The 13319-nt window shown below is 45.3% G+C and overlaps 1 protein-coding gene across 1 annotated transcript in view; it reads left to right on the top strand.

Moving 5' to 3' along the window:
- The window catches only part of LOC129475920 (dehydrogenase/reductase SDR family member on chromosome X), a 318446-nt gene that overhangs the window by 242779 nt on the left and 62348 nt on the right, over nucleotides 1–13319 (top strand). The window contains exon 4 of the mRNA XM_055269660.2: nucleotides 6857–6958. Coding sequence (XP_055125635.1) covers nucleotides 6857–6958 — 102 coding nt within the window. The remainder of the gene's footprint in view (nucleotides 1–6856; nucleotides 6959–13319) is intronic.

Raw genomic sequence — 13319 nt, 5'->3', positions numbered from 1 at the left:
ACATCTTATCGTCTCCCAGTAAGTTTTAAGTGACATTTAAAAATATTCAAGCATGTGACTTGACCTAATTGTTTAGCATTTGAGTCATTCCATTAAATGGAACATGTCAATTTCAAGTATTTTATACTTGCAATGTGTAGAGCAGTGAAAATAAGACCTCGTGTGTGTGTGTGTGTGTGCGCGCGTGCGCGCGTGCACGCGCGTGCCTGGAGGACAATTGGTGTTCCACTTGGGTGAGAGGATTGGCTGTGAGCTTCAGACCAGGAAATATGTCATCTTGTCAAGCAACCTGGCTGAGGGTGTTGGAGTGAGGATCTTGAACAGAAACTTCCTTTTCTGTTATTGTTCACTACAGAGCTAAAATGGCCAAATATATACTGTGAAAATTTTTTTTTAACAAAAGACCAGATCCCTCCTTCAGCTGTACACATTTTTTGAATAAAATCATTGAACTAAAAAACACCCCAAAACTGGGGAACTTGTACAATTGAAATACATCCTCTCCCAGGTCTGGAGGACAAGAGTTTAAATCCAAAGTGTCTCAGGGCTGAGCTCCATCCGGACGCTCTAGGGGAAGATCCTTTTGGCCTCCCCCAGCTCCTGGGGGCTCCAGGCATCCCAGGGCTTGTGGCTGCATCACTCCAGTCTCTGCCTCTGTCTTCACATCATCATTTTCTCTCATCTGTCTCAAGCATCCCTGTTCCTCCTCCTTATAAAAACCCCAGGCTGGGCGTGGTGGCTCACGCCTGTCATCCCAGCACTTTGGGAGGCCGAGGTGGGCAGATCACCTGAGGTCAGGAGTTTGAGACCAGGCTGGCTAACATGGTGAAACCCCGTCTTTACTAAAAGTAGAAAAATTAGCCAGGCGTGGTGGTGGGTGCCTGTAATCCCAGCTACTCGGGAGACTGAGGAAGGGAGAATCACTTGAACTCGGGAAGTGGAGGTTGCAGTCAGCCAAGATTGCGCCACTGTACTCCAGCCTGGGTGACAGAGCGAGACTTTGTCAAAAATAATAATAATAATAAAATAAAATAAGCTCCGTACACCTGTCATCCCAGCATTTAGGGCAGCAATATGATAACAAGGTCAGGAGTTGGAGACCTACCTTGGCAACACAGAGAGACCCCTGTCTCTATAAAAGCTAACAAACAAAAACCAAAAATCTTTGTCATTATATTTAGGCTAATACAGGATAATTTCCTCATTTTAAACCTTTAATGTCTGAACACCCTGTTTTCATACAAGGTAATCTTTTCACAGGTTCTAGAGATGAGAACCAGGAGATTTTTAGGGAGGGAGTGGAGGATACCATCATTTAGCCTATGACATTCTTACTACCTTAGGAAAGGAGGGCCAGGCAAGGTGGCTCACGACGGTAATCCCAGCACTTTGAAAGGCCAAGGCAGGTGGATCGCTTGAGCCCAGGAGTTTGAGTCCAGCTTGGGCAACATCGCAAAATCCCATCTCTACAACAACTACAAAAAGTAGCCAGGCATGATGCTGCGCACCTGTGGTCCCAGCTACTCGGGAGGCTAAGGAGGGAGAATCGCTTGAATTCGGGAGGTGGAGGCTGCAGATCACACCTCTGCACTCCAGCCTGGGTGACAGAACGAGACCCTGTCTCAATAAATGCATGAATAATTTTAAAAAGGAAAGTAATTCAGCACAAACATATTTGCATATTCCCAAGACGATGCTCACGGCTTGCAGTGCCTGCCTGGGTCCTATTCCTATCTGCCTGGGTCCTATTCGTATCTGCCTGGGTCCTGTTCGTATCTGCCTGGGTCCTGTTCGTATCTGTCTGGGTCCTATTCGTATCTGCCGGAGGTCTATCTGCCTGGGTCCTATTCCTATCTGTTTGGGGTCTATGCATTTCCTCTTTGTCTTAGGACACATTTTTTCTTCATGCTGATATTTTTCACTTCACCTTTCTCCCCTTTCTTCTTTTTTTTTTTTTTTTTTTTTGAGACGGAGTCTCGCTCTGTCGCACAGGCTGGAGTGCAGTGGCGCGATCTCGGCTCACTGCAAGCTCCGCCTCCCGGGTTCACGCCATTCTCCTGCCTCAGCCTCTCCGAGTAGCTGGGACTACAGGTGCCCGCCACCACGCCCGGCTAATTTTTTGTATTTTTTAGTAGAGACGGGGTTTCACTGTGGTCTCGATCTCCTGACCTCGTGATCCACCCGCCTCGGCCTCCCAAAGTGCTGGGATTACAAGCATGAGCCACCGCGCCTGGCCCTTTCTTCTTTTTTCTTTTTCTCTCTCCTCCCCTCCCCTCCCCTCCCCTCCCCTCCCCTCCCCTCCCCTCCCCTCCCCTCCCTTCCCCTCCCTCTGGGGCAGAAGCTGGCATGCGGCAGAACGCCAGCAGAAGATGTGGCCCAAGCTCCCATACATCTTCCCTTTACCTCTTCCGCTGATTTTTTTCTGGATGTGCCCAGAGAGCCCAGCTGCAGACACTCAAAGGTGCATCATTTAAATGTATGTTCCAAAGTTACATAGCATCCAAGGTGTATGAGACATGCTTAAAAACATACTGGTCATGCAAGTGAGGAGGTGCAATGATGGGGACTTTCGTGGCAACCACGGGAGCCAGATCTAGGGATGCCCGGCATGCCTTGGGGTTCAGGAAAAGTTCCTGAAGGAGGTGACACATTGCCTTTACGATCCCCAAGTGAGGCACATGACCATCTCTCAGTGAGAACCCCACAGTCCATCCCAGAATAGGAAAGTCAAGAGAATGGGCCACGTATGGGAGGAAGGGAACTATTTATGGTCTTCAATAACAATCAAAACAAATGTGCCCCAGCTTTGTGCTTCGGTATTGCAAAATGCAGGAACCGCATGAAAATACAAGCAAGTACTAGCCCTCTTTTATTATTCTACTGCAGAAGAAGGAAGTCCTTGCTTCTGAGGCATTTTGTGTATTAGTTACACACGCTGTGTAACAAAATAACACAGACTCAGCAGTGTGTCCTAACAGCCTCATGATGTTTTATCCAGAATGACGTGTTTTACAGTTATGCTGTGTTAAAGTAATCCAGATAGCATTTCCTTTTCTTCTTCTTTGTTTTTTTATTATTATTATATTTTAAGTTCTGGATACATGTGCAGAACGTCCAAGTTTGTTACATAGGTATACACGTGCCATGGTGTTTGCTGCACCCGTCAACCCGTCATCTACATTAGGTATTTATCCTAATGCTCTCCTTCCCCTATCCCCCCACCCCCCAACAGGGCCTGGTGTGTGATGTTCCCCTCCCTGGTCCATGTGTTCTCATTGTTCAACTCCCACTGATGAGTGCAAACATGCGGTGTTTGGTTTTCTGTTCCTGTGTTAGTTTGCTGAGAATGATGATTTCCAGCTTCATCCATGTCCCAGCAAAGGACATGAACTCATCCTTTCTTATGGCTGCACAGTATTCCATGGTGAATACGTGCCACATTTTCTTTATGCAGTCTATCATTGATGGACATTTGGGTTGGTTCCGAGTCTTTGCTATTGTGAATAGTGCCGCAGTAAACATACGTGTGCATGTGTCTTTATAGTAGCATGATTTATAAACCTTTGGTATATACCCAGTAACGACATTGATGGGTCAAATGGTATTTCTGGTTCTAGATCCTTAAGGAATCGCCACACTGTCTTCTACAATGGTTGAACTAATTTACACTCCTACCAACGGTGTAAAAATGTTCCTGTTTCTCCAAATCCTCTCCATTTCCTTTTCTTCTCCTTATACAATAAGGAATACGAAACTAACACACACTTTCGCTCCTTTCATTCTCTTTCTTTTTCTGTCTGCTCTCTGTCTTTCTCCCTCTCTCTCTCCCTCTCTTTTTCTCTGTCTGTCTCTCTCTCTTTCTCTGTCTTCTTTTCTCTATCTCTCTCTGTCTCTCAGTTTCTGTCACTTTCTGTCTCTCTCTTTGCCTCTTTCTGTCTCTTTCTTATTTTTTTGAGATGGAGTCTTGCTCTGTCACTGAGGCTGGAGTGCAGTGGCGTGACCTCGGCTCACTGCAACCTCCACCTCCCAGGTTCATGCGAGTCTCCTGCCTCAGCCTCCCAAGTAGCTGGGATTACAGGCATGGGCTACTACACTCGCCTAATTTTTGTATTTTTAGTAGAGACAGAGTTTGACCACGTTGGCCAGGCTGGTCTCGAACTCCTGAACTCCGCCCACCTTCCAAAGTGCTGAGATTACAGGTGTGCACCACCACACCTGGCTAATTTTTGTATTTTTAGTAGAGATGAGGTTTCACCATGTTAGCCAAGCTGGTCTCAAAGTCCCGACCTCACGTGATCTGCCCGGCTTCGCCTCCTAAAGTGCCGGGATTACAGGCATGAGCCATCGTCCCTGGCACCTTTCTTTGTGTCTATCTGTCTGCCTTTCTGTCTTTGTCCCTTTTACTATCTCCCGTCCCTCTCTCTTTCTGTTTCTCTCTTTTACTGTGTCTCTTTGTCTTTATCTGTGTGTTTTTTCTCTCTCTCACTTTTCCTCCCCCTCCTTTTTTCTCTTTCTCTCTTTCCCGCTTTCCCTCTCCCTCTGCTTCTCTCTTTCAATTTCTCTTTCTCATTCTTACTCTCCCTCTCTGTCTCTCTTTCTCATTCTTACTCTCCCTCTCTTCTCCTCTCTCTCTCTGATGGTGAGTGAAGAGTCATTTCATTTTGGAATGGTGAGCATTGCAGTAATAGTTTTGGAGACTGAGGCTCATAGACCTTATTAAGCAAGGTGTGTATGTCGTAAAATTGACTGCTGGCATTTTACACATCAGCGCAGACATGGGGGGCACGGGCAGACCCCTCCCCCCAACACACACACACACACACACACACACACACACACACACACACTGCTTATCCTCTGAAAGTTATCTGGCCTTCATAAAAATATGAACAGTTCTTGTACAGTAATGATTTTCCCCTACGAGGCTCCCCAATGAGGATGCTGTGAATGACACTGACCACCAGCAGCCCTGCGGGTCAAGGCTGTTCTCTTCTCGGCCACCCCAGAGCCAGCCTCTGCTCCCTCCCTGAGGACTCCTGCCTCCGACCTCTGCACACATGCTGTGATTTGCCCTTCCACCTCACACCATTCCCCATCGTCACCTTTCACAGCTCACTGGCAGCGTCATCCATACCTTCCACCTCCTGCCAGAAATTACCTTCCCATCTCAATGTAAGGGAACTTGCTTCTTCCCTCAGAGATCTGCTGTCTCTGCTGCAAGTAATAGCTAGTTTTGATGCATTTTGTTCTGTCTGACTTTCGGTTGTTGCATTGTTCTCCCAACCTCCTTGAACCTACGGACCTGGAGGCAGAATTATATACCTGTGAATTTGCTTTTCTTTCTAATTCCTCTCCCTCCAAAACCTCAGTCCATCTGAAAAAACAAACAAACAACAACAACAAAAAACAGCTTTAACACAATCAAACACATCACTTTTAGCGATGGAGATCCAGTGGGAATTTAGAGAGGAAATAGTGAAATTGATATACTGGATACAATAGATGTAAGTCTACCTCTCTACCTGTGTGATGTTATAAAGCGGTCCCTGAGTCACTTACTCTCTAAAAATGTCATCTTTGGCCAGACACAGCTGCCCACGCCTGTAATCCAACACTTTGGGAGGCTGACGTGGGAGGCTTACTTGAGCTTAGGGGTTCCAGACCAGCCATGGGGGCATAGCGAGACCCTGTCTCCAAAAACATAAATGTAATAAAAAATAAAATGCCCTCTTTTATTATTCTTCTGCAGAAGGAGGAAGTCCTTGCTTCTGACTCATTTTGTGTATCAGTTACATATGCTGTGTAACAAAATAACCCACAGACTCAGCAGCGTGGAAGGGCTCATACTTACTATCTGTAGCAGGGGATCCATAAATGGCATCTTCTTTTATTATTATATAAAATTCTATATTCTGCAGAAGAAGGAAGTCCTTGCTTCTGAGTCATTTTGTGTATCAGTTACATATGCTGTGTAACAAAATAACCCACAGACTCAGCAGCATGGAAGGGCTCATACTTACTATCCTACAGCTGCTATAGGTCAGGAATCTGGGCAAGTGTAACTGCATTCTCTCTTCTGGGTCTCACTAGGCTACAACCAAAGTGTCGTCTGGGCTGAGGTCCTCTCTGGAGCTCAGGATCTTCGAAGTTCACATGGTTATATGCAGAATCCAATTCCTGGAAGCTGTGGATCTGGGGATCTGAGTATCTTGGTGGCTTTTGGCCAGGGGCTGCTGTCAGCTCCTAGAGAGGCCATGCCCAGGTTCTGGCCCCCAAGGCACTCTCACAAAACATCAGCTCACGTCAAGGTCAGGAGGAGAATGACAGGTCCCACATAGACTCAAGGGAAGGGGACTATACGAGGATGTGACTCATTGATCTCCCTAGAGTATGATCTCTCATTGTACCCCACTGACATGTCCAATTCAGTGTTACTTCCTGGACGGGCACAGTGGCTCACGCCTGTAATCCCAGCACTTTGGGAGGCCGAGGTGGGTGGATCACCTGAGGTCAAGAGTTCGAGACCAGCCTGGCCAACATGGTGAAACTTTGTCTCTACTAAAAAAGAAAAAAAAAAAAAATACAAAAATTAGCTGGGCGTGGTGGCATGTGCCTGTAATCCCAGCTACCTGGGAGGCTGAGGCAGGAGAATCACTGGAACCCAGGAAGTAGAGGCTGCAGTGAGCTGAGATCATGCCACAGCACTCCAGCCTGGTCAACAGAGCAAGACTCCATCTCAAAAAGAGCAGAAAAATAGTGTTACTTCCTAGATGACATTGACCTGTTTAGAAATTTTCTTAATCTCTGAAATAGGTTGGAAGATAACCAGGTATTTTTTGTTGTTGTCCTTTTCCAGTGGAATTTTTATACTGTGACTTGGCTTCCATGACGTCCATCCGGCAGTTTGTGCAGAAGTTCAAGATGAAGAAGATTCCTCTCCATGTCCTGATCAACAATGGTGAGTCCTGGTGAAATTGCTGCAAGCCAGGGGTTAATTTGAATGCAAACAGGAACTCTAGCTTTCATGCGAGAGAGGCGTCTCAGCAAAACGGGATATCCATGGAAATTATTGAACATAGCTGCTATTTCTACTAGCTGCTTCATTTCACGGATAGCTTTGAAGAGCATCATTCTTGTTAGCATGTTACTTTGAAATAATAGTAAACGCGATAACATGTTGTATGGAGTTGACATGTTGACTTGTCCACTTTGACTAAAGTGTATTAGACACATGCTAAGGGTTGGTGTTTTCCCAAATGTTACCTTACAAAACGATCACCACATACCCCTGAGAGTCATTATTTGGGCACTAGAAGCTCATTACCATTTATCTCTTGATTTTACCCCCTGTTCAACATTCTCACCCAGACAGGTGGAGTCAATATCTCCCCTTCCCCATCTTCAGTCTGCCCATCTGCCAATCTTCAACACAAACCACCCTTGATCTTGAGCCCTTCTTTGAGCCAGGCTGAGCTCTTAAAGTCATTGCAACACTGACTGTTGACCTTGAGCCCTTCTTTGAGCCACGCAGAGCGCTTAAGGTCATTGCAACACTTAATGTTTCTCCTCGTGATACTGATGCCCATTACCCTCGTTCCCTGCTACAGTCCATTTTATTTTTTATAAAAGTTAACCTGAACCCTCCACACTGAGGAGGTACAGTTATTGACATCTCCAAACTAAGTAAATACATAGAACTAAAGCTCTCAGAAATACACCGAAAAACATGTGTGCTGGTAGAATTTAACACATCACTTTCAGATGGAGACCAAATGGAAATTCAGAGAGGAAATAAATAGTGACATTAATACAGTGGATAGAACAGACGTAGGTCAAACAGTGAGCCCATAGAGATAGCACATTCCTTTCAAATACATGAAATATTTATCAAGTTATTGATACTTTAGATGGCAGACAAAAAAATCAGCAAAAGCGTCTTGTGATTACCCAATGTAATTACTCCATTACCCACCTAGACCATTAAAGATTCTTAATTCTGCAAAATCCCTTGTGCCATCTAACATACCATTTTCATAAATTCTGGAGATTAGGATATGGACATGTCTGTAAGGAGGGAGAAAGCATTATTCTTTGTACTAAAGTTGTAATACCTGCTGTTTCCAGCTGCCAAGATGTGGTAGCTTCCATCTAATTTTTTTTCTTTTTGTCTTGATGTGTTTCATGTTTTTCTATAACATTAATGGGACTGGAGGATAGGAAAGTGGATGAGATATCCACGCTCCCCCCTCAACCCACTTGTTTCATTGGAAATTATTATGCTATGGAGTTTAAAGGAGAAGCATGGGATATAAAACTATACATAGAGTGTGACGCCAATTTATGCATAAAAATTTGTACAGACATAGCTATGATGTGTGAGTGCATACGTATTTGTATATGTATTTGTTGTATGATGTATATGTATTTATGCATAAAAATACGTGCAGACATATCTACGATGTGTGAGTGCCACTCACATAGCTACAGATAACACCGTTTCCATGTACTTAGCCTGGTAAGAAACATCGTATTATCAATGCTAGTGGCTCTTGTTGGAAGGTCCGGAATGATTTTAACTTTGTGTGTCTTCTCCTTGGAGATGAATAACACTTTTTAGATTTGTCATCCTGGTGGGATCTTGTTTCTTTGTGGGAATAAATGATTTCCCAGTCAACAGCCATTTGGAATCTTCTGTCTCAGCACTGGGTGTGGACTTTCTGTGCTGAAGACCCATCAGTATTATAAGTGATTAGAATTCTAGCATTGTAAGTCACCAAATGTGGAGACCACTTAGAGGGACTGTGGAGAGATTCCATACAACCCAACATCTCGTTTCCTCGTTCTATGTGACAGCCTTACTCATTAGTAATGGGAGCACTTTATCACAGAGCAGTTGGAGATGGAAATACATACATGACATGGTGCCCTTGCACAGAGACACACAAAACAGAACTGTCTGTCCTCTTAGGACTTTTGTGCAGCGACTTCCATCCATTTGGTATGGCCTTGCATCCACCAGTAAGCGGAAAAAATTAGGAATCTCTGGCCGGACGCGGTGGCTCACGCCTGTAATCCCAGCACTTTGGGAGGCTGAGGTGGGTGGATCACCTGAGGTCACGAGTTTGAGACCAGCCTGACCAATATGGTGAAACCCTGTCTCTACTAAAAATACAAATATTAGCCAGGTGTGGTGGCAGGCATCTGTAGTCCCAGCTACTCGGGAGGCTGAGGCAGGAGAACCGCTTGAACCTGGGAGGTGGAGGCTGCAGTGAGCCAAGACCACACCATGGCACTCCAGCCTGGGCAACAGAACAAGACTCTGTTTAAAAAAAAAAAAAACTTAGGAATCTCAGATATTAAAATGTTTCTCCAGCAGAATCTTACTCTGTTCTGGGGGGAACACAATTTTACTGAGCAGTGTGTATATGAACCACATCTGTGACGGTGGATACAGGCTAACACCAGTTGACACAGGCTAGCCAGCATATACTCCGTCACTCAACCATCACGTTTACCTTTTGAAATGACTATTGCGTTCCTAGGATTCTCCTCTGTTCCTTTTCTCAACAGATTTTATACAAGGCACACAGGGCTCTCAGGAACAAAAATATTCTGGAACTGGGACAGGGTTGAATTTGAATTGAAAGGGTCATCTTGTTGGATTGTCTCTGTACCCTATCTCTTCTGTAGAAAATCTCATCCACATATTGAGTTTACTTCTTCCTAGACCTATCTAGATCTTTCTTCCATGCTAAGACCTTTTACCTTCGCTCAATGCCTCAGAGGCACCTCAAGCCAGGAAGTCCAGTGTGGAATTCCTGAGTCTGTGGCTGACACTGGTTCTAGAGGAGAGTATTTACTTCCCCAGTTTTGAGAAGACTGTCAGCATTTCTTCACCCATGTCCTCCAACCTGGCCTTAAAGCCAGCAACGACAGTGGCTCACGCCTGTAACCTCAGCACTTTGGGAGGCCGAGGCAGGTGGATTACGTGAGGTCAGGAGCTCGAGACCAATCTGGACAACATAGTGAAACCCCGTCTCTACTAAAAATACAAAACTAGCCAGGCATGGTGGCACATGTCTGTAAATCCCAGCTACTCAGGAGGCTGAGGCAGGAGAATTGCGTGAACCCGGGAGGCAGAGGTTGCAGTAAGCCGAGATCGCGCCACTGCACTCCAGCCTGGGCAACAAGAGCAAAACTCCACCTCAAAACAACAAAAACAACAACAACAAACCAGCAATGAGACACCTTTGAATCTCTGTATTTCTTGTTCTCTCTCTCTCCCTCTCTTCCTTTCTCTTCCCTTCTCTCTCTCATCTTGCCTTCTGTTTTTTTTTTCTCTCCTTCACTTACTCTTGCTCTTCTGCCTGCCTTGTAGAAGAACCATTGTGATTATTTGGGGCCCACCAGGATCATCTCAGATAATCACCTCATCTCAAGATCTTCCACTGAATCACATCTACAAAGGCCCTTTTGCCGTGAAAGTCACATTTTCATGTGTTCCAGAGATGAGGACATGGACATTTTTTCATGTTTTGAGTTATTACTCTTCCAAGGTGGGAATAGGTTGTGGGCATCTCTGGGGCTGTTATTCTGTCCTCCACATGAGGATTAGGCTGTGGACCTCTTTGGAGCCGTTATTCTTGTCTACCACATGAGGATTAGCATATGAAGATCTTTCGGGCCATGATTCTGTCTACCACATGGGATTAGGATGTGGACATCTTCGGGGTCATTATTTTGTCTCCCACATGGGGATTACAATGTGGGCATTTTTGGGGTCATGATTCTGTCTCCCACATGAACAATGTGGACCCGGACATCGTGAGTTGTGCATTATTCAATCTGCGTGCCTACCTACTACTCTGCCCTTCACATACTTCACTTGCAGGAAAAATACAATAATAAGATTCTTGACCTCATGGAAATCATACTCTAGCAAAGGAAACAAACATTGGACGAATAATCATTCTGTGAAATGTCCTGCCTTGGAAAACACACCTCTTGCAATGTGACAACACTGTCGTGTAAAGTACAGAGAAGATTGCATCCCAAGCCTCCCCGGAATTCCCCAGCCTGTGCTGCTCAGAACACCATTTCCAGGAGGTGATAATGAGAATCCATTTGTTACAAGATGATGGCTTGAAATAACACTTGGCGCTTTCTTCCTTTTATCTTTTTCTTCTACGTCTTTCAAGAGGTTGCTTGGGCTATGGCTTTCCTGGACTTCCTGTAGGTTTTTGTGGCTGACTAAGGTTCATCTTGTCCCTGGGGTCACTGTTGAGAAGAGCTCAGTTGCAGAGGATCTGGATTTTTTGTTTTTTCCTCTGAGGGTTCAGACAGAAGCTTCTAGAAAAGAGCTGGAGACTTCACTTTTGGAGGCTGTGTTGAGTACCCATTGCCCACTCTTCACAAGAAGACAGAAATGCAGAGAGGCAGTCTGTTGTTGACAGATCCTCTTGGTTCTCTTGGAAATGCAACAGAACCATGGAGCTTCGTGAACTCCACGGGCTTGGAAAGAGGCCTTCCGAGGTACCCAGGGTGGATGGAAAGCTGCAGGGATAAGTGCTACTCAAGCCAGAAGTAGCCCGGATGGCTATTCTGCGCTGAGAATGGATTCATCACCAGCCTGTGTACTGGAGGCTTGGGCCAGATGAACCTTGATTTAGAGAGGAAGTAAAGCATTTTTTGCCTTGGTTTTGCATCAGAATTCATCTTTGTGGTGTGCAAATGACGAGGCTGCATTCTATACAGTCAGCACTGAGAATGGATTCAGCACAAGCCCGTGTGCTGGAACCCTGGGTCCGATTGTACCTGGATTTAGGGAAGAAGCAAAGGATTTTTCTCATTTATTGCATGCCTTAGTTTGTGCATCAGAATTCATCTTCGTGGTGTGCAAATGACAAGGCTGGATTCTATACAGTCAGCGCTGAGAATGGATTCAGCACAAGCCCGTGTGCTGGAGGCTTGGGCCAGATGAACCTGGATTTAGGGAAGAAGGATTTTTCTCATTTATTGCATTCCTTAGTTTGTGCATCAGAATTCATCTTCGTGGTGTGCAAATGAGAAGGCTGGATTCTACACAGTCAACGCTGAGAATGGATTCATCACCAGCTCATGTGCTGGAGGCTTGAGCCATATGGACCTTAATTTAGAGAAGAAGTAAAGGATTTTTCTCATTCGTTGCATGCCTTGATTTGTGCCTCAGAATTCATCTTCATGGTGTGCAAATGAGAAGGCTGGATTCTACACAGTCAATGCTGAGAATGGATTCATCACCAGCTCTTGTGCTGGAGGCTTGAGCCAGATGTACCTTGACTTAGAGAAGAAGTAAAGGATTTTTCTCATTTGTTGCATGCCTTGGTTTATGCATCAGAATTCATCTTCATTGTGTGCAAATAAGAAGGCTGGATTCTATACAGTCAACGCTGAGAATGGGTTCATCACCAGCTCTTGTGCTGGAGGCTTGAGCCAGATGTACCATGACTTAGAGAAGAAATCAAGGATTTATCTCGTTGGTTTGTGCCTCAGAATTCTTCGTTGTGTGCAAATGAGATTGCTGGATTGTATGTTTGGGATATTGCTGGTGTCAACATGTGTGAATAGAGTTTCCATTTACAGGCAGCCTCAGGGAAGGACTCCAGTGGTGGTACTTTTAGTGTCTAAGAGGCTAGCAGGGGGTCTGCCGACCCCTAAACCAGGGCTCTGCAACCCCCAGGTCATAGTACCAGTCCATGGCCTGTTAGGACACTGGCCGCACAGCAGAAGGTGAGTGGCAAGTGAACAAGCAAAGCTTCATCTGTATTTACAGCCACTCCCTATTGCTCACATGACTGCCTGAGCTCTGCCTCCTGTCAGATCAGCAGCAGCATTAGATTATCATAGGAGCACAAACCCTACTCTGAACTGTGCATGTGGGGGACTTAGGTTGTGCACTTCTTATGAAAATCTAAAGCCTGATGATCTGTGCATGTGAGGGATCTGGGTTGTGTACTCCTTATGAGAAACTAATTCCTGATGATCTGTCACTGTCTCCCATCACCCCCAGATGGGACTGTCTAGTCACAGGGAAACAAGCTCAGGGCTCCCACTGATTATATATAATGGTGACTTGTAGAATTATTTCATTTTATAGTACAGTGTAATAATAATACAAATAAAGTGTACAATAAATGTCATGCACCTGAATCATCCCCAAACCATCCCCACATTCCACCTCCACCATCTCTCTTCTGAAAATTGTCTTTCACAAAAGTGGTCCCTGGTGCCAAAAAGGTTGGGGACTGCTGCCCTAAACTATTTCCCCAGAACCTTCCCTC

Source organism: Symphalangus syndactylus, chromosome Y, assembly GCF_028878055.3.
Source record: "Symphalangus syndactylus isolate Jambi chromosome Y, NHGRI_mSymSyn1-v2.1_pri, whole genome shotgun sequence".
Taxonomy (NCBI): domain Eukaryota; kingdom Metazoa; phylum Chordata; class Mammalia; order Primates; family Hylobatidae; genus Symphalangus; species Symphalangus syndactylus.
This window is presented reverse-complemented; position numbering and strand designations above follow the sequence as displayed.